General features: G+C 41.2%; 1 protein-coding gene across 2 annotated transcripts in view; it reads left to right on the forward strand.

Moving 5' to 3' along the window:
- Window positions 1-869: 869 nt before the first annotated feature.
- SENP6 (SUMO specific peptidase 6) overlaps window positions 870-21,440 on the forward strand; it is a 74,907-nt gene continuing 54,336 nt past the window's right edge. For both annotated transcript variants that reach the window (XM_071548635.1, XM_071548636.1), the window contains exons 1-2: window positions 870-1,021; window positions 19,769-19,862. In XM_071548635.1, coding sequence (XP_071404736.1) covers window positions 973-1,021; window positions 19,769-19,862 — 143 coding nt within the window. In that variant the 5' untranslated portion in view covers window positions 870-972. The remainder of the gene's footprint in view (window positions 1,022-19,768; window positions 19,863-21,440) is intronic.

Here is a 21,440-nt window from a genome sequence, read left to right on the forward strand (position 1 = left end):
GGCCATGACTTGCAATTTCTCTTCAGTTGGCTTGGCAACGCGGTACATTTTGCAAAACCCAAGTTTTGCATTTAAATATGTCTTGATCGGGCCTCAGAAGATTTTATGATTGATAGGAATCTTTGAATTTTGGCAGGACCTTTCGCCCGAGCGGGAGCGAGGTGAGAGGCCAGAGGGCCCAGCAGTGCAATGGCCTCCCGCGCTCCCCACACTCCATTCATTTTGTGCGAGCCACCTCCTCGCCTCCCCAAAGCTGCGGCCTCCCGGCGGATCGCGGAGGGAGCGAGAGAGCCCGAGGTACTGCGGGCGCAGCGCGGCTGCTGCGGCCATTTTATCGTCCGGGGACCGGGACAGCCCGGGGCGGGCTAGCCGGGGGAGCCCGGGCCGGGGGAGCCAGGCCGAGCCCGCACCGCCAGGCCAGGGGAGTCGGGGGAGCCCGCACGGCCGGGCCGGGGGAGCCGGGAGAGCCCGCACCGCCGGGCCGGGGGAGCCGGGAGAGCCCGCACCGCCGGGCCGGGGGAGCCGGGAGAGCCCGCACCGCCGGGCCGGGGGAGCCGGGAGAGCCCGCACCGCCGGGCCGGAGGAGCCGCGTCCGGGGGAGAGGGGCGGCAGCGCGGCGCGCTCCGGGCCCCCGTCCTCCCCGCGTTCTCGGGGCGCTGCGGCGGAGCCCTGCCGGGCCCATCCGTCGGACCCCGGTGGAGCCGCCCAGGGGTGCCGCGGGCGCGCTGAGGGAGGAGCGGGGGCGCTGCCGCCGCTTCCTCCTGCGCCAGGGCCGGAAGGCAGCGCGGCCCTGCGAGCGGCGCGCAGAGGGCCGGGCCTGGGCGGCGGTGCCGGCGCTGCGGGTCAGCAGCCAGCCTTGCCTTCCGCAGTGGGGGCGGGCGGGCCGAGGGAAGGGCCGGGCCCGCCGCCGCGCTGGGCGATGGAGTGAGCGAGTGAGTGAGGAGCGAGGCAGCGCGGTGCGGCAGCGGGAAGATGGCCGGTGGCGGCGGCGGCGGCTGCAGAGACAGCTCCTTTCTGGAAGGTGCGTGCATGGCTGTGCCGGCGGGAATGGGGCCCGCGGGTGCGCTTCCCTTCTGGCGGGCAGCAAAGGGGCACGGCACAGCCCGGGAACGGGGGAGGCGCGCGCGTGTGTGTGTGTGCATATGGAGGGGGGGAATGGGTCCCCTCTGGGGGCCACGACAATGAGAGGTGGCTCCGCGGTGGGGGAAGGGTGGGTGCCGTGCCTAGGGGCTGGTGGAGAGAGACCTGCTTTTGAGGGACGGCTTAACGAGGGCGACCTGGCTCCTTTCTCATTTTCTTTCTTTCTTGGTCTCTTTGGCTGTTGGGAGGCGCTGGGGGTGCAGGTTCTGCCCTTTGTCGGCAGCCCCGGCTCGGGGGCGCGGGCAGGGTGAGCGCCGGGCCGGAGGCGAGGCCGGGGCTGCGCTGCCGTCCCCCGGCCCGCTCCCAGGCCCTGGCCTACCCAGCACGCTGTGGCCCCACCATAAATGAGTCTTCGATTGCTGCTGAAAGGCCCCTTCAAAGGTTTGGGACTCAGGTTAATTTTGGGAGGGGGGGTCATGCCTACATTTGTGATACGAAAGTGATGAAGAACTTTATTATCTGCATTTGAAAGAAACCTTTAGCGTTTGTGGAGCCCAGGCTAATTTTTTTTGCTGTCATACGAATAAAATTATTGGTGTTATTGTGGATTTTTATTGGTGTTTTGGCGATTTTTGGTTACTGCAAAGCTCTTAATTATAATTCAGAAAGTCTTCCGAAATTGGAATATTTTTAACTGTTGAGCTTTTAGTTTTACTGATGCATCCAAAAATCTGCTGTTGTAGTCTTGCAAAATTGCTACAGTCACATATCCTGATGGCATAGGCCAATAGTCTGCTAAATTCTGCCAAATTGCCATGATGATAACAAAGAAAAATGTATGTTCATGAAATGAACTACTCATAAGTATAGTTTTTCAAGTAGAGAGATAAGTTTAGCACTGGAGATTTTGAAATACCTGTGCTACACGGTACCTCTTGCAGATTTTCTCTTGCTGCAGGATGTTGGTGTTTGGGCTTTTATTACTACCTGTACTAGAATAGGCGTACTGTGTGAACAAAATACTGCTGGTTGTTTTAAATAATTAATCTGAAATTCTGATGTTCAGAAACTCTTTCTGGTTAATAACAGCTGTCATGTTCCTTCCCTTATACCCTTGAAGGATTTGGTGGTGAAATGCAGTCCCTCCATTTTTTTCCTGAACAGAATATGGTGAGGTTGCTGCAGGCAGCTAGAAGTGTCCAGGTGATGACTAGTCACTGTCTTCTGTGTGCACCGTGGGTACTTTCTGACTGGACAGGTGGCTAAGAAAAGACAGATTTCATATGCAATATCCAAACTGGTTTTGCTTAAAAGTGCTCTTTCCAACAGCAGGACCAAGTGGATAGCACCTCCATTTGAAGCTTCAGTGTTCCATGATGGGTGAACTGAGTTAATCAGCTGGTTTTGTGTTTCCCCATTGTTTGGGGATGCTCTCATTTTGATGCAATCATTTCAGCACTGATAATGTGATAGAAACCCTAAGAATGCACAAGCCTGCACCCATGTGTGAAGAAAATCTAATGTGGATGGTGGTGACCAAAAATTTCTGAGGGTGGCCCAAGTCCAAATGGAATGATAATACTGGAGCATATGTAGTAAGACCTGGTAAAACTTTGTACTGATTTGAAGCAAAGGGAAAAGAAGGCTTTCAGATGTTACTTGAGAGAGATACTTTTTAGGGATGTTTATAGAAAAAAGTAAAGGCATGGAGCATCTCTAAACACATATATTTTTATATATTTGTATATGTCTCTATAGGTATAGATATGTATACATGGGGGTTTTGGCAATCTGCAACCTTGAAATGTACATCAACTTATTTGATCAAACTGATGGTGTTAGAACCACCATTATCCAAAGGCGAGACAGGCATGAGACTGCCAGACTTGTGGAACAAGCATAACGGGGACAGAAACGGGGATAAAAGTGTATGGAGTAGGAAATACAGCAAGTTTTAGTGCTGGATGATGATTAATACATGAGCCTAGAGTTGCATCTATAACTAGTCTGAGTGTGTATACTTCATGGACTCTGTTGAAGTCTCTGCAAGCAACAGCCAAAAAGTATTTACTTGATGTTTTTGGAAGTATTTTCTTAAAGGCTGGCAAAGAGGAGAGGGAGGACACCTCTGTGTCCCTGCCTTAAATGTGCAGAGCAGATGAAGTATGGGCCAAATGGATGTTAGATGTATCACCACTTGAACTCAGTCTAGTGAAAACTGCTAGTTAAATGTGTACGTTTATCGTGTGTGTGCATGTAGTCATATGTGTACACAAACACTTCTGGTGCTGTCGTGCTTATGCTGGCCATCAGTCATGCTTAAGCCAAACATCCAGTTAAAAGAGATAAACTGCTTTTCAGTTTAATAGTTGCTCAGAATTTTGGTTTTGATGCCACATGTCCAGTAAGATAACTGCTTTTCTCTCATTTAGTGTAACAGATGTTACTGTGAAGAAATATGTCTATCATTCTACTGTAAAAGTGCTTCCTTTTAATATTGTTATTATTTTATTCTCCAGTGAAAACAAAATGTTCCTTCTGGAAGGTTGCTCCTTGAATGATTTATCTGTTGCCTTGCTGGTAATGCTGTTCTTGAACACAGTGATTCATACTAGTGCATGTTTTTTGTCCAGTTCTGCATATCTAATGTGCCATCATTTTTTATGCTGTATTGTATAGACTGTTTAATGGAATGTGAAAAAGATCCATAGGACTATAATATTGGACCCCTTATAAAGCTGCATTTGTAATCATTCTGGAGCAGTGCTAATAGTTGATACATACCACATATACACACCTGCAGGTTTACTTCTCTCCAAGTATCAAGACTGTTAGAATTTATAAGTGTGGAAAGTACCTTATTTTTGTTATTTAATCTAGTTTGCAAGTGGAATTAGTAAGACTGTTCTGAATTTACCTCTCTACAATAATGTTCCAAAGTTATGGGCTGAATATGCAGAAATTCACACTAACAAAGTAGTCCTGTTACATGGGAATTCTTCATACGGAGAAGTACAAGTTTAGTGATTAGATATTTCCATCTGCAGCAATTTCTGTGTTTTTTAATTGACAATCACACCTAAAATATATAGAATGATGAACACGAAGAATGATAGGGAAATCCATTTGGATTTAGAGGAGGATCATTACCCCTGGAGAAAAATTATGGGAACTCTTGTTTTCTGCCCTCTTCACTATTATTGAGTTACAGGGAAATTTTAATTTTTCTGGCATGAAATTTAAAGTTTCTCTGTATTTATGCAATAGATAACAAGTAAACTTTAAACTATTTTCTAGAAAAAAGGAAAAATGTATTATTCTTTCCTGGCTTATTTCAGTCTTCTGGTAGTTATAGTGATACTGAGTACCAGTATTGAATTTTCTTTTCAAGGATCTCCTTTCTAAGGAATGTTGCCAGTCCCTACCTTCAGAGCTGCTGAGAGATTTCAGCGATAGCCTGACAGGAATTTGCTCCATTTTCATTCCATTTTCTTGGCTACAGATTTCCTAATAACAATACACAAAACTATGTGGACTACCCGTTAGCAGTAGAAACTTCACAGTTGTAATCCAGAAGATTACTTTGCTCTTTTTTCAGCTCACATGTAAAGAACTGTCTTCACCAAAGCAAGGGTTGTAGACTGGTGGTTTTTTTAAGAGGTAATTGAGATTCTGGAATGATACAGAAACATGCAGCTTTTATCTATTAGTATAGAATCATAGAGTTGCCATTAAGTGGTGCTCTGCCTCTCCTCTTTTTTTTTCGTTTCTGTTTTTAGTGATACTGAAAAATCTCTGACTGGAGTAATCTAAGTTAGGAGGGTAGAATGGAGTTCATATTCAGGTAGAACACTTAAATTTTCTGTCTGTTATGACTTTATTTTTCTCTTAACAGTGAAATTTAATTAATAATTGTCTCTGAAGCAGCCTCTGGTGCTTTGTTTATGATCTAGTGGAGATAATGATTAGCTTGAAAATGAGGGGAGGAGATGTTTCAGGTAACACTGACCTTCTTCTGTGCCTTTATCTGAACTCCTGCTCTATCCTATTGAATTCTTCCCTTGTTTGCATCAGTCCCATCAATGTCCAGACATGCTCCGTTCCTTCTTTCTGTTTTTCTTGAGAGTAGTTTTCAATCTGAAAGTGGGAAATTTGTGACTCTTCCATGTCTTCTTTATGTATCCCACTACTCTGACCCATTCAGAATTCCTTTCCAGCACTGCATATGTATCTTCTCAGACCTGAAGACTGTTCAGCTGTCTTTCCAGCAGTTTTAAGAATAAGAAAGGTTCCTATTGACTTCAATAACAGGTCACTTTCTATGAATGAAACCCATTTGTTCAGAACTATTTCTCAGTAAAGTCAAACTGAAAATACCTCCTTACTGTCTAATTTTCTGTATATGCTGGACTAACTTGGGTGATAGGTGGCATGAAACATGAAGAAAGACAGGGTGCTTCTTAAAGCATGTAGAAAGATACTAAAAATAAACCTAGTTTATCTATTACCTCTCTATAACATATGCTGTAACATGCTTGCCTGTGCTCCAGTCCTCTTCCAATCATCACCTTCTCAATTTTGAGACTTTGTATTCCAGGAGCCCAGGCTTGTCCTCAACTTTCTGAAGTGGAAAGCATCCATATGCAATTTTCTGGTTTTCATTGTGGAAACATTGATTATTTGGTAGTTTCTCCTAAGTAACTGCCGCTGTAATAAGTTTTCATAAAGTAGGACACAGACACTTCAGGTATAAGAGTAACTGTCTTGTCTGGGATGCCTCATCCATTATTTTCTGGCACTTGGATTCGGTAGTAAAGCACTACTGTTTCCTCAGTAAAAGTACAGATTTTCTACTGGATTTTAGTGGGGAAAAGAAGTGAAATGAGAATGTTCCTAAAAGACATCCCTAAACTCTTCTTTATGTACATATAACTTTAAAAAGTAGTAGTAATAACATATGTAGTAACATCAATATATGGTTTGATAGCAAACATAAACCAGCAGTTTTCAAATGTCATGCTCGCACAGATACTTTTATGATAAGCCTATTTAGTTATTTTAGTCTTTTGCTTTGTGTTTTATGTACAGTAATAAAGCAAAATGGATTATTTATTGCAATGTTTTCAACAGCAACTTTGTCTTTTAGTACTATTGTTTCTGGAAGACTCTGCATGAATTTTGGTGCAGTATCAGACTTCACCTCTTTATAGAGTTTTAGCTTTGTCTCTTGATTGGGATAATTGAGGAGCCAGGTGTATTGTGTTATAGCAGGTCCTATAATGTGAGACTACTCACCAATCTTGCCACTTGTGAATCCTGCTTTATAGGAATATGGGAGGTTTTTGAGTCACTGCTTGTAATTTTGCCTCCTCCCTTCCTACTGATAGGATCCCCTAGTTCCAATCCCCCTGCCATGGGCAGCGATGCCTTCCACTAGACCAGGTTGCTGGAAGCCTGGATATGAACACTTACATGGCTGGGGCAGCCACCGCCTCCCTGGGCAACCTGTTCAGTGTCCCACCACCCTCAGAGTAAAAAGTCTGGTCCCTGCCTTGTGCTTTGCTATGAGTAACAAACACAGTAGTGTAACTGCATTTTCCCAAAACTTATCCCCTTTTGCTTACAGAGGAGTAAAGGTCTCAGAGGTAAATAGCTAGAAATTTTATGAAACTTGCCAGCTTCTAAGAAACTGAGATCAGAATCAGCATTGCCTCAGCAAGGCTCAGTTTGCTGCTGACTGGTGTTGGTACAACATGGGCTGGGCAGTCGGTGGGCAGGGCAGCTGGAGGGCTCGGACAGAGGGCGGTGTGTGCCTTCAGCTGTGTGTGATGCAGAGAAAAGAGTGGAAGAGCATGCAGGATACGCTAAGATACTACAGGACACTGAGAAACACGATAAATTAAAAGGGAGCTGTGGTGGTGGGGGACACCATAGAGATACTAGGATCAAGTTCTGGGTTTTGGGACGAGATAGGACAAATGTAATTCTCTTAACTTGGTTGTTCTAAAAGACACCTGCGTTGGGGCTGAGGGGAGCACATTTAGAAAGTTTCTGTCTTTTTGCATGTTTTAGTATCTATTTGGTTTCAATTTGGAGGACTTGCTTACTTAAAATGAAGAAAATTAAAGCATTAGTAAAAATATTACTGTTTTTAATTATATAGAATTAAATCTGTTGGCAGATTATCTTACATGTTTAATTTTTAAAAGCATATATTCTTAACTTTCTCTTACTGTGTTCAGCAGCCCAGCATACCTGGTATTTCCAGGTGAAGCTGATCTTAAGCTGTGATGAAGTCAAAATGGGTGTCTTGTTTTGGTCCAGTCAGTTGCTTATGAATGTCGTGTTCCATAGTGGTGCAGCTCCATTTTGGAAGCAAAGCTGCGTGTACTCTCCACCACCCTTGAGATTTACCACCTGATTGCCAAAGACTGAACTTGCTGTGTAGTGTCTTGCCAGACTGGCACTTTGCCAAACCTCTGTTGAATTTGCTCACTGGAGGGTAAACTGGCAGCAAGGCAATGCCTTGTCTTGGGGAGAGCGTACAGACTGTGAGAAGTGTAGGACATTCCTCCTTTCATCTCTGCCTGGTGATCTGTTGAAGGTGTAATGCATAACTTACACGAAAAATATCTATGCCAAAGTTTAACAGCAGCTTTATTCTGCTCAGGGAAATGCAATTATTTTAAATAATAGATGAACTTCTGTGATGAGCGAGGTTATAGTGAAGGCAGGAGACTGGAGAGAATAAATTAACAGGCTGTGGTTATTCTTCCCAGGTTGGTCAGCAGGCGTTTAAACAAGTGCATAAGGCAAGGAATGCATGTTCCAGGAATTCCTATGAAAGAACAGTTTGGAGTGAAAGACTTTGGGATGTCTTTCTCTGACTGAATCTTGAGGGATTGTAAATAAAGAACAGAAACTCTGTTTGAAGCTTTCCTGAGCTTTTGTTTGTTTATTTTGAGACCATGTAAGCTGAAGCTGGAGCAGTTTCTCTGGTTTTTTGTTTGTGAGATTTTGGTTGATTGTTTTTGTTACAAGACTTGCCACAACAATGTTTTAGGAATGATAAATACGAGTAATAATCTGCTGGTGTGGTAAAACATAACACTATATGACATGATTAATAATGTGTAATCTTAGAAATTTATGACTGTAAGAAACAGCTGCAAAGTATTTGTTGTTTTCATGAGTGTTTTTATCCAGTGACATACAATTGTTTCATTTGTACCAAAATTCATTCTACTGATGTATTTTTAATAATGTTGTAGAATATAATGTTATATTATTTTGGCATGTCCAATTTTTATGGCTCATTTAGCAAAATATGAATATCCTGCTAATGACAGAATTTAATATGCCAATCTAACAGAAATATTGTTGAAGAACCCATTAGATGAGAATTTGAACTATGCAGTGGATGCCATGTTTCATGTTTACAGTTGGCTTTGTAGTTTCTGAGGCTCACTTCCTCTAGAAACATTTACTAGAGTCCATTGTAACTTTATTCCTACCAAGGCTTTACTGCTCAAGAAACAATTTAAGAGTCCTTTACAACTGGGAATAAACTTTTGAAAGTGAACTTCAGGACTGCTCTGGTCCAGGTTATTATGATTGCATATACCTGGCACAGTGGGGCAGAAAACCTTTAAACTGAGATTTAACAGATCTGCCGTAAGGAAAGTATGTCATAGGTAAGTCTTTACCTGCTTTACCTGATGAATACCACAAAAAATTATGTCTTTGATAAAGAAGTTCTTTGTCATCTAGAAAAGCTTATGTTAGAAAAGGCTCTGCTCATGAGGTGGAAGAAAGACTCTACCCTGTGATAGAACTGATAGATCAAGGTAAGCAGGTGCTTCATGTTTGGATGGAAGTGGCTGAAACTCATCTCTGGTTGCAAGATCATCTCTTAAGAAGTTGGATGTTTTGCTTCAGCTGTCTTTTGAGTGCTATTTGTTGAAAAGTAGTTTTATAACTATGTGCAGTTGGTAAGCTGGCATATATTTGTTAGATATCAGTTGATTGATAGCACTGCAACTTCAGTGCCTTTGCTCTTATGAGGAGTTACTGAGAAAATGTTTTTCAAGGGATGTTAAAGTTATTTTTTAGCTTTGTAAAACATAAAGGCTGCTTAGTGAATTTTAGCATGCTGTGGCTTAGTTAGCAGTTGTCATTGTTCCTTAAACTCAGTGTTGTTAAGCATGGAGAAGTTTGGTACTTCCATTGGAAAGATTTCAGTGCTTTTAATGCAGTACTGTAGTTGCATTACATTGTGCCTCACTGCATGCTGTAATGATCTCTCATTGCAAAGGGAGTTGAAGTATATAGTGTATGGTGTGAGCAAGAGGTTCTTGCCTATATTTGTGTTGCATTTCTCTGATTTTGTTTTTAACAGAAATAATGTACTTGAATTTTAACTGTATGTGAGTTTGCAGGGGCACTTTCCAGCTCTCAGCAGTCGCCATGTGTGGGGCCGTACTGTCTGGCCCTGCAAGGAATTGTGCCAGCAGTTTAGGGCACAGCCAGGCCCACCCAGAGACTGTGCTCACAGCTGTGCTTTGGGTCCACAGCAGCACTTCAGCTTCATGGCAGGCTGGCTGAAAACTCATCCTTGGGTGGGGGGAAGTATTGGTGACGCTGGTCTGTTGTTCTTCAGCCGTATCAGAGAGCCAGTTCAGCTGACTGCTCTCCAGTATTGGTATGAAAGCTTGCCAGTGTCACTAAGAATAGGAAAAAAACAGGTATTTGGCCTTTACAGAAAGGCAGACGCAGATTTTTTTTCTAACCATTTAGAGCTGAAGTAACTCTTTCATTGGGGACAGTCCCGTGGTATAAAGGAGAGCACTCTCGACTCTGAATCCCAAGGTCATGAGTTCAAGTCTCAGTGGGGACCATCCCCTGGCAGTTCAATGCCTCCCTGCCATCCCATCCCGTCACATCTCGGATGCTCAGCAGGGTCAGCCCCGGTTAGTACCGGGTGCTGTGACAGTCCCGAGGACTTCCCTGTCACTGTCCAGGCTCGCTCGGCCGTGGCAGATGGACCTCAGGACTTAAAGGGTGGGGCCAGTTCTGCACACGCTGTGCCTCACCTAAAACATCCACTGTGCAGGCTGGAAGGGCACACCCACGTGGGGAGAGCCCTGCCCAAATCTTTGTTCGTGCAGTCTGGCCATACATACAAACATACAACTCTTCCATTGTCCTTTCCCTGCTGTAATTTTTGAGGTTGTTTTAGTTGAGGTTGCTGAGCACTTTCTTTATGTGTGCTCCTTTTGCTGTCCATTCCATGGGAATTCTGAGTTGATAACATCAAAGAGGTGCCTTGCTTTTTTCACCTTTAATTACATTTTAGAGTTGCTTCTTATGGAAGAAACACTTCTCATGGAAGTGTTCAAGGCCAGGCTGGATGGACTTCTGAGCAGCCTGGTCTAGTGGAAGGTGTCCCTGCCCATGGCAGTGGTGTTGGAACTAGGTGATCTTTAAGATCCCTTCCAACATTTCTGTCCTGCATTTGCATGCTAAGTTCTTGTAGAGATCATGGAACATTTTTCTGGACTGCAATTTCTGTATGGTTTTATAAAGGAGATAATACTTGTCTGACATAATGTTTGCAAGTTTACAGGATAAATCCAGAAGTGCTAAATAGTACAAATTCTTGATACTTTTTCCTAATTCCTTTTTGTATATAGATACATGCTTTATTTCAACCTGATGTTCCAATTATTGCAGCAGATGTGGAAACCTTTTCAAGGTGTCAGTTGCCTAATTTCCATGTAGTTAGGTTAGGTTATTAATCTTATTCTGTATGTAAGTGGCTTTCAGCACTTTCTCAAAATAGATTGCTGTTTGTTTAGTGCCGCTGTATTCTTGGTTGCACAAGCTTGGGTTTTATATGATGATGGATCCCATGGTGCACAATGAAGTGTGCAAATCAGATGCACAATACACTGTAGGGTTTCCTGCTGTGTTTTGCTTATCTTCTAAAACTGTTCCAGTGCTCAGAATTTGAGATCATATATGATTAACATCACATACTGATTTGCCCCAGAAATTGGATTCTGGATTTCTTGTTCAAGTGTCATCTTCCTTGAAATGGCTTGTTAACTTTATGTGCTTTTTCACATTTTGAGAGTAAATTGGCAGTTCAGAAATTGTTCCTAGCCTATCCTAACCTTTTATCCTCTAATTTTATCTATATAATAGGAAGATACTGCTCTTACACTTACCTTTCTTGTAAGAACAATGACACTTTCTTCTTCCTTTCTGAATTTTTAGTATATCTTCTGCCTAGAAATAGTGGTCTTATGCAAGTAAAGAATTATGTTATTCATAATGCTAAAGATGAAAAAATACTTTTTTATTATTTTTTATTTGTTTCTTTTTTCCCCCATTTATTCTTGGGTTCTGTTTTTGAGATTAATTTACATTATTTTTCTTGTTTGGAAAGTTTGAGTGAATGTCAGACTTACTTGTGGAGGGAAAAGAAGAAAAATGACCGAGGTGCTTCATTTTGGATGTGTTTGTGATCGTGGTGCAGTTGCCCTAGGTGATGCTTTGTACCTATGAATAGTCATTGGTTTTACTTCACTGCTGGTTGTAATTCATGGTTGGAATGTCATGTCTTAACCAGTTAGAGCAGTCCTAGTTAGAGCAGATTGCTCAGGAATTTTGTCCAGTCTCCATTGCCTCCCAGGTCAGCCTGGTCCAGTCTTGAGCCACTCACATGGTAAGGAGTGAGTTTCAGCTTTACCAGACTAGCCTGTAGTTCACCAGGTCATCCTTGTTGCCTGTCTTGAGGGGCAAAAACGTTTTTCCAGTCTTTAGGAACCTCTCTGGTGCCATGACCTTTTATAGACAAAGAGTCCTAACAGTGACACTGAAAAGCTCCGTCAACACCATCAGATACATCCTACCTGATCCTGTGGGTTTTTACATGTGCCGTTGGCTTAAGCATTCCTTAGTCACATGTTCCTTGACTGTGGATGATGATGATGATGATGATGATGATGATGATGATGATGATGATGATGATGATGATGATGATGATGTGTTCTCACAGATTCTGCTGGTAGAGTTGGGGAATTGTAAGATCAGAAGACAGAACTTAGCAGTGAACAAAAAAAAAGAAAAAGATCGAGTTCTTCCATTTTTCTCATGTCCTTTGTCACTAGGTTCCTGTCTTACTGAGTTGGAAATTCCCACATTTTCTGTAGCATTCCTTTTGCTACTGGTGTAAATAAAAATATCCCCGTTAAAGTACTATTTCACTGTTTCCTGATACAGTTGTAAGGGCAACATCCTTGGGTGGTACCTCTGTATCTCTCTTGGGATAATCAGTAGAAAAGGTCAAGAAACACTAGTTGTCCCTCCTGGGGTTATCACCACTATATTATCTTAAAAACTTTGAAAGGCATGACAAAGAAAATGTTTAACATACTTCAAAGTTCTATCCTTTTGTCCTCCTCTGTTATTCCTTGTTAAGACTTAGAAAATGTTGAACACAGTTCAGCAAGTGATCAGACTTGCACAGTTCTGTGTTACTCAGTCCTGTCACTCAGTATGATACTCTGCACTGTAAGCAGCCCAGTGTGCATGTCTTGAGAAAAAACTCATTTATCAGAATATGCAGATGATTTCCATCTTTGAAGTACAGACCTTTCATAAATACTCTTGCTTTGCAAACTTTTTGATCAGGAGTGAAGACTCTGTATTTATCTTTGGTTTTCTGTTGATATCACATTCTTGAAAGGGAGTGGGGGTTTTTATTAGCCATTTGAGAAATTAAATTCCCTTAATGTGTGAAAGAATGTCCGTACTTCGTATCCATTGCAGTGGTGACATAGAACTTCACAACTAAACTCTCCACTTCAGGTAGTATTTCACTTACTATCAGGTTATAATTATTGCCTCTTATTGGAGGTACTTTTGACAGGTGTTTTGTCTCTGCAGCTAATTTAGGGAGTAGAAAGTTAAAGCATCTTTCAAGCACTAGATCTCTAAATCTATACCTAAAAATGTAGGTTAGGCTGCAATTCCATGCAGATTTCTTTGGTATCCTTAGTACTTAAAACAATCTCAGTTCCTGGATGGATTTTACACTCTGCTGCGTTGTCACAGCTGTGCTGTGCTAGTGTGGTTGAACAGAGGAGGGAACTGATACAGTTGAAAAATAACTTTTTCCTTCCTCTGCTGGTCAAGGGGTTTTTGCCTGAATCTGTTTCCTTCCCCAGGTTTGCTGTCAGAGCTCATATATTGCGGGGGGCAGGACAGGAGCAACAAGCCCCAGCTCTGAGGAAGTGTGAGGGATGTATAAATGCTTCAGAATGTGAAAATGGCCCCTCACTATTGTTTGCACAGTTGATGTGCTAGAGTTGATGGTATCAAAGCTGGAAGATAACAAGCTGTTTTGCATAGAAGCCTGTCTGGAAGAATAATGAAGCAATGGGGAAAGGAAACCAAAAATCTTTCTGCGTCAGGGGTTTATGAGTACTTGTATCCTCTTAACAATATATTTGATGACTCTAAATGAGCAACAGATTAGAGAGCTTAGAAGCATTCTTTTTAATTTAGTTAAATATGAGTCTGGATGGAGGCAATGATTCTGAGTACATTTAAATTAATTTACATTTTCTGTGTGAACGCTGCAGTATCTTGTAAGTTGGTTACAGTTGTGATGGTCTAAGCATTTGTAAAATGAGACTTGTATTTTTTCTTTACCAGTATAACTGAGGAAAAAGAATAAAAACTTCAGTTCTTACTGGAAAAGCAACTATGTCCTGAATCAAACCTTTGTTTGATTTAGGCTTCGCGTTCAGGATGGTTCTTGGACATGCAGAAATAGATGAGATCTCAGCAGATAACAAGTTTATAAAAGCCTTTGTGTGAAATGGAAACCTTAAAGTTTCTACCTGTTGTATTCTGGGAGTGGTAGGGAGTTTTCTGGCAATCCAGTGATACATAGGAAAAAGTTACTTTACAAGAAAAGTTGGGCTTTCTGTGGACAGTAAATGCACCTGGTTTCTTTGGTGAGTTGACCTTGCAGAATCATAAAATGGTTAGAGTTGGAAGGGACCTTAAAGGGCATCGAGTTCCAACCCCCCTGCTGTGGACAGGGATGCCATTCAGGGCATCTAGCTTGCTCAGGGCCTCATCCAACCTGGCCTTGAGCAATTCCAGGGATGGAGCATCCAGAACCTCACTGGGCAACCTGTTCAGTGCCTCACATCCACATAGTAAAGAATTCCTTCCTAACATCTAATCCAAACCTTCCCTCTTTCACTTTAAAACCATTGCCCCCCTCTTTCAGTTTAAACCTCCTATCACTCTTTGCCCATATAAAAAGTCCCTCTCTCATTTTTATAAGCCTCCTTAAGGCACTGGAAGACTTCAGTGAGGTCTTTCTGAAGCCTTCACTTCTCCATGTTGAACAGCTCTCTTAGTCTGTCTTTGTAGGAGAGGGAATAGATGCTCCAGGCAAATGGTCACAGCACCAAGCCTGACAGAGGTCAAGAAGCGTTTTGATCATAGCCTTGGGCACATGGTGTGACTCTTGGGAATGATCCTGTGTAGGGCTAAGAGTTGGGATCAATGGTCCTTGTGGGTCCCTTCCAACTCAGCGTATTCTGTGTTCCCACCTTCTGATCATCTTCGTGGCCCCCCTCTGGGCCCACTCCTTGTCTTTCTTGCATTGAGAACACAGCTGAATGCAGCACTCCAGGTGGGGTCTCACCAGAGCAGAAGAGAAGGGCAGAATCACCTCCCTCAACTTGCTGGCCATGCTGCTTTTGATACAGTCCAGGATGCAATGGGCCTTCTGGGCTGCCAGTGCACAATGCTGGCTCATGCCCAGCTTTTCACCCATGAGAACCCCAAGCACTCCAGTGCTCTCAGTGAGTTCTTCTCCCAGTCTGTACTCATGTCTGGGAGTGCCCTGACCCAGCTGCAGCACCTTTGCTTTTTGATTTGTTGAATATCATGAGATTGTCCTGGAGCCACTTCTCAAGTTTTTCCAGGTGCCCCTTGATGGCATGCTGTCCTTCTGTTGTGTCAGCTGTACCACTCAGCTTTTTGTCATCTGCAGATTGCTGAGGGTGCACTCAATTTCACTGTGTCATTGATAAAGATGTTGAAGATCACCAGTCCTGAGAGCCAGGGGAGCCCTGAGGGACACCACTTGTCACCATCCTCCGCTTGGATATACAGACATTGACTGCAGCTCACGGGCAGCATCCATCCAGCCAGTTCTTTATCCACTGAATAGTCCATCCATCAAATACATGTCTCTCCAACCTGGAGATGAGGATGTCATGTGGGACCATATTGAAGGCTTATGAAAGTCTAGATGGATGTCGTCTGTTGATCTTTCCTTGTTGACCATTGCAGTCAATCCATAATAGAGGGCCACCAGTTTGGTGAGGCATAATTTGCCCTTGGTAAAGCTGTGTTGGATGCTTTGGATCACCTTCATGTCTGTTATGTACCTTGGCCTGTCTCCTAGGAGAGTCTGCTCCATGATTTTTCCCAGGCACAAAGGTGAGGCCCATGGGTACCCTGGAGCTCCCCAGCACTACCAAAATCTTTCCACACAAACACAATACAGCATCACATCTAAAACAATAAAGCAATGGGGATGTTCTTCTAGTGAGCCATCGTATAGATTCATATGAAATGATCTGCCTTTAGAGCAAGAGGTACAAGACATGCAAAAAAAAACCCTTCTGAGGTGTTGTCTTCTGCTGGACACAACCGCTTTACTAGATACTGTTTATGTCACTGATTTAAGTGTTTTCAGTAGGCAGAATTTTAAAGGATTTTGTTTTAACTGCAAAACTGCTCATATTTCATGGAGATTCATTGTGAACTTTTTTTCTGCCATTTAGTAATTGCTTACTTGACACTGTTGAGTGATTGTAACTCGTGCTAAAGGAGTTTGCAAAACAGTGTCCTCACACGGTAACTTTAAGGTGTTGATGTGCCTTCTGACATTTCTTTCTGCAAGTGTAGTCTGCTTTGTAGTTCAAAATGTGATAACTGGTTTTTACATGAAAAGACTGTATGGGGATTTTTAAAAGCCTGGCTTCAGGATGTGGCTAATAATGACATAAATGTCTTAATTAAAATATACGGATTATTTTTTCAGGAGTTTTTTAATTGGCTTTTTAGAACTTGCATGTAGCTGATCAGAATTGTTTTAAAAAGCAGGAAAATAGGTCAGCTACACCTGTGTAAGTTGTCTATTTAATTTACAGGTAGTTTCTTGGGCTTGGAATTGCTTTCTCCCTTGGTGTAACTGCGCCAAAGGGAGCTTGTAGGGGGAGGAAAAATGATCGTTAAATTGCTCCAGCACGCTGCCTTTCTTGGGCAGAGGTGCAGCAATTGGCTTCTACTGAGTCAGTACCTTAGGGTCAGCTCTGCTTTTCTAAATATTTTCAGCCTCTGGATGTGAATGCATCTTGCTGATTAAAATGGCCTTGATGGTACACAGTAAAAGTAGCAACATGGAGGTTGCAAATTTAAATCTTACTACAAAATAGTCAGCAACTCAGCTTGTGTAACAGATTACTTGTTATCTCTGTTGAAAAACAAATGCTGTCTAGAATCAGATACCAAGTGACCATTCAGATCAAATAACTCAGGTGAATGCTCTGTCTGACATGATGGTCTACTTCTAGATCTACATTTTTGTTAGGACCAGGAATGCTAGAGAGAGTGAAAATTGATCCAGAGCTGAGTGAGCAGAACTGGGATACGAAGACACTTCTCCCATGGACAGATGCACTGATGGTAGTGGTGGACAAACCATCCAATACAGAAATACTCAATTAAAAAAAAATATTGAAAATACAGAAAATACTAAGAAACTTTTTGAAAAGGAATGAAAAGATGCATCTGGAGTGTAAAATGTTTGCAGCCAGCTTGGGAGTTATTTTCAGGATATGATATTGGAGGCTTACAGTATGCATCCCGCTTATTTAAATAGATTTCCAAAGGCCCCCCAGGTGTTGACCTGGCTAAATAGCAGGGTGAGGTATAATACCTGAAATAAAATATCATACTTCTTAAATCTCATCTTTATCTGAATATCAAAAATAGACAATAATAAAAAAGCTGGTGGATTTAACCTATAATTACAATGAGGTGGGGAAAAAATTGATTAGTAACTCCCATTAAGCATAAAAACTATTGTTAAGTATTTGTTCGAACTCAGCAGGGAAGTTTCAGGAATATCTGGAGGGTCAGCAGACAAGCCAGTTGTGAGAGGTGGCTTTGGAGTCTATAAGGTCATGGTTGAATAATGGAATGGCTCGCACTCGCTTTGCCAATGCCAACAGAACTCTTCATGCCAGAATCTTTCTTAGTAAGGAATGTGATAGAGCAGATGACTCAAAATGAAACATCAGTGGAAGAAATTGCAGTGCATGAAGCAAACTGTGAACAAGGCAGCAGGATGAAATGGCATTCATCCAAGTGTTGTAAGAGGAACTGGGAAATTAAGGAGCTAATGGCTGTGGCTTCTTACTTGTGGGTTCCCATCCTTTTTCTGCTGCAGGTAAGGAAGGTAGCGAGCATGGTACTGGCTTTTTAAAAAGGCAGTGGAGGTGTTTGAGGAACTTTACATCACTGATCATCATTATTGAAGTGATAATAAAGACCAGATTTGATTTCATTATTCCCTCTGTAAAGTCTTTTACCAAAGGCTTTGGGAGATACTAAGTTGTCTCTGAATAAAATGGAAAGTTTTATATGAAAGAATTGGCTGCAGATGGAAAGAGAGGGCAAAAAGGGTTCAATTTGATAATAGAAGGAGTAAGCAATGAAGATCTGTGTTTACATTGATGCACAGCTATAAGGAAAAGTGTGTGACAGCAAGGTGACAAAGTTTTCAGATGTTTTAATTTTACTTGGGTTAGTATCATGGCTAGCTATTTAAAGAAAATTGTAGGTGCTCAAGTTTTGAGTTATGTGGGTTGAAATCACATGTGTAATTTATTGTAGGTAAATGTGAAGTAACTGAGTGAATGAGAAATAGGAAAGAGGATTTTTTTAGGCAGTGATTGGCTCTGAAATGGTTCTTAACCAATAATCAGTGAAAGATGCAATTATCTAGTGCATAAAGATCACCGCAGTTCTCCATAGCAGTGAAAACAGGTCTAGGAAAGCAATAAAGAATTAAAAGGAAATAAGGAACAACTAGAAAAGGAATAAAGAGCAAAACAGAAACGTCATGGGATGTCTGCACTGTGAGTTTTGCTTGCAGTGTATGCATCCTCATCTCAAACAGACTAGAAGAGGTTCCGAGAGAAGCATCGAAGAGTGATTTAAAAGCATGAAACAGCTTTCATCTGAGGAAAAATTAATCTCACTCAGTTTTTTCTTTTTCTGCCTGAGGAAAAGATGACAGTGAAAGAACACAATAGGGATCTATGCAGCCATGAGGGAATAGGGAAGGATTTTACTTACTGTCTTCCGAAGCGTATGGACTGCAGGAGCAGAGTACTCAGTAAGAGCAAAAGGTGCCAGTTTGAATTAGAACAGACTAAAGGAGATACTCATATAATTAAGCTGAGGTACTCTGTGCTGCAAGATGCTGCATGTTGGTTCTTTAAAGTAGGCTTGATTAAAGAAGCAAGCAGGGAGAAGATGGTAGGAAAAGCTGTTAAACACAAAAATGTGACCCATGGCTCACGAAACCTGCATTAGATGCAAGTAGATGGAAGCAGAGGTTGAATATGCATTAAATATTTTTGTGTGCACTGTTTATACTTTACCATAGACATATGTCATTGGTTGTGATCTTCTTATTCTTTTCTATCAAAGTATATGAGTTGCATTCATTATATTTAAATACATTTCCAACAATGTAAAGAAAAATGCCGTAACCCCCCCCCACATATAAATTATACCAAAATCAAAGTAGCTACATAGTTTGTCATAATTTGTGTGAGTTGGCTCTTGGTTGCAGTAGTTGGGACCCAGGGGGAACAATACCTTGCTTTAATGAGTGCTATCTCCGTGCTTTGGACCACCTTCACTTAATACTACACCATGCTATCGTATTACATGAAAATCTCCATAGTGTTATATATTGCAGTAGAGAAATCTGAAATTCTCTGTGGTATGACTATTCTCAGGAAGTTCAGGGTTTTGCACAGTTGATGATAACACTGAAATTTCAGTTATCATCAAGTGTTAATTCAGGTCAGTGTCAGATCTTGCATTAAAAAGAGGTATACTATGTTGAAATTGTACTTGGGGCAGTTTGGAACAGTTGCTTTTATGTGGAAAAACTAAATATATGTTGGGGTATTAGATACTGAAATAATAAATTTTAGGACTCTTTCCACATATTACATATACTTCATATCAGAGAAGCTACACTGAAGTTCACGAGTATCAGTAAAACAGTTGAAATAAGTTGAAAACAGTTGTTACACTACCTCAGGTCATAATTTTTAACAGCTCTCTAACCTACTGCATTTATAAGATGTTGACAGATACTCGTGTTTATTTAGGAAACCGAATCACCACTGCATTGATGAAATTATTCATCAGATGATTGCTAAACATGGACATCAACAAAATAAATACTTGGGGAAAATACGTGCATCTGATTTACTCTTCTGGTTTGTGTTAATTAATAGCTCAGCTTGAAATTAAGACTTACCTTAACTTATTCTCATTTCAGCTTTGGATAGATCACAATCCAAGAGAGATGGAGGTTTTAAAAGTAATTGGAGCTTTGATCATGCAGAAGAAAGTGAAGGAGATGCAGAGAAAGAGTAAGGATGCTTTTATCTAGGCTATTGAAAGTATAAATGTCTATTTATTATTACTTACTTTTTGTCATTTATGTGTGGGTAGAGCCCTTCCCAAGTCTTTGTGTGTGAAGCCTGGCCATGATGTCATTTATGCATAAGAAACAACATATCTTAAAATTCCAGTTATTAAGAAAAAATGGTTTCAAATAAGTGATGATTTTAAATAGGCTTGTTATATAGAAGTGCATTATAATGTAAGTTTCATTGTGAACATGGGGCTTTTAGCATAGGATACAGTACATTTCACAAGCCTTGCAGTTGTCTTTGGAGCTTCTGTCTAAGTCTTAACGGAACACACATAAATACGTCAACATTCAAAAAAGGAAATTAGGAGGTAGGGTCACCAAGCAGCTTCAGCTTTTCCTTTAGTGATGATGCTAACTCAGCATTTCACAGTTATGATTAAAGTACTTCAGTAGCCTTAGGGCCTGCATCAAGTTAAACTGAGCTTAAAAGATTGTGGGGTTTTCTCCCTTGTGCTTATTACTTCACTGAGCAGAGGTAAGGCTAGTTTTGTCCCCTTATAATTTATTCCTTTACTTGATATGTTTGAATTTTGGATAAAACTTAAATCTCATGTGTGTAGTTTGAATATATACTTTGTCCTTATGATGTTTTATTGTTACTAATGTGTGTTCTCAGGATTAATGTATTTATTTCCAAAGTGACTGATGGATTGTTAAAAACTAGGAAGTGTCATGCACAAAGAATGCACATCAGATTATTTGTTTTTCTTGTATATTTGGAGAATAGAACTTGCAAGTTTAAAAAGTATGCTGTGGTAAGAAAACACGAAATCCTGTGATTAAGTACAAAAATAATTCATGTATGAATTTGTTATCTTGAAATGTTCTGCCAAATTCTCTGCATTGGAAGGGAGGTGGTAAAGCAGACACAAAACCACACAGGCTGCAGCAGCAGGCTAAGCTGTAAACTTATTGAAACATTAAGAAATCTGGCATTTTAGTCATTAAAAAGTGAGTTCAGGAGTTCATTGAAGTGTGAGGTAAGCATTAAGAGCTCTTGTCAAAGAGGTGTATCAGAAGTTAAAACTTTTTTCAAAAGTTCACAGACAAGGGCATTTTAGGTCTATAAAATTAAGCTTGCTTTTTTTTTCTCTTATCAACTTTGCTTCCTTTTCTGGCATACACTAATACTTTTTAAATATAAGGGCACTACAGTTAGTATTTGTATTTCACCTGTCTTAAGAAATAAAAGTAACTCACATTTGTAAGCTTCGAAGCTTCTTTTTCTTCTAGTAATTTACTGCTGTTTTCCATCTGTCTCCAGCTGATGTTGACTTAAGAGTATAGAATGAGATAGGTATAGAGTAATGATGCTAAAAAAATGTTAGAAAAATAACTATGAAACGTACATTTTATATAATTGTATTTGATTTTAAGATTGTGTGTCTGGGTAATTTTTCATTCCTTTCAAATATTCTGTATGATGAACAGTTTTCCTGTAGCCAGAATTGAATTTTTATTATCTACTTAGATCAGTAATTCGCTTTTATATCTGTGAATTATGCAGAGTCTT

The sequence above is a fragment of the Pithys albifrons genome, chromosome 2 (genome assembly GCF_047495875.1).
Source record: "Pithys albifrons albifrons isolate INPA30051 chromosome 2, PitAlb_v1, whole genome shotgun sequence".
Taxonomy (NCBI): domain Eukaryota; kingdom Metazoa; phylum Chordata; class Aves; order Passeriformes; family Thamnophilidae; genus Pithys; species Pithys albifrons.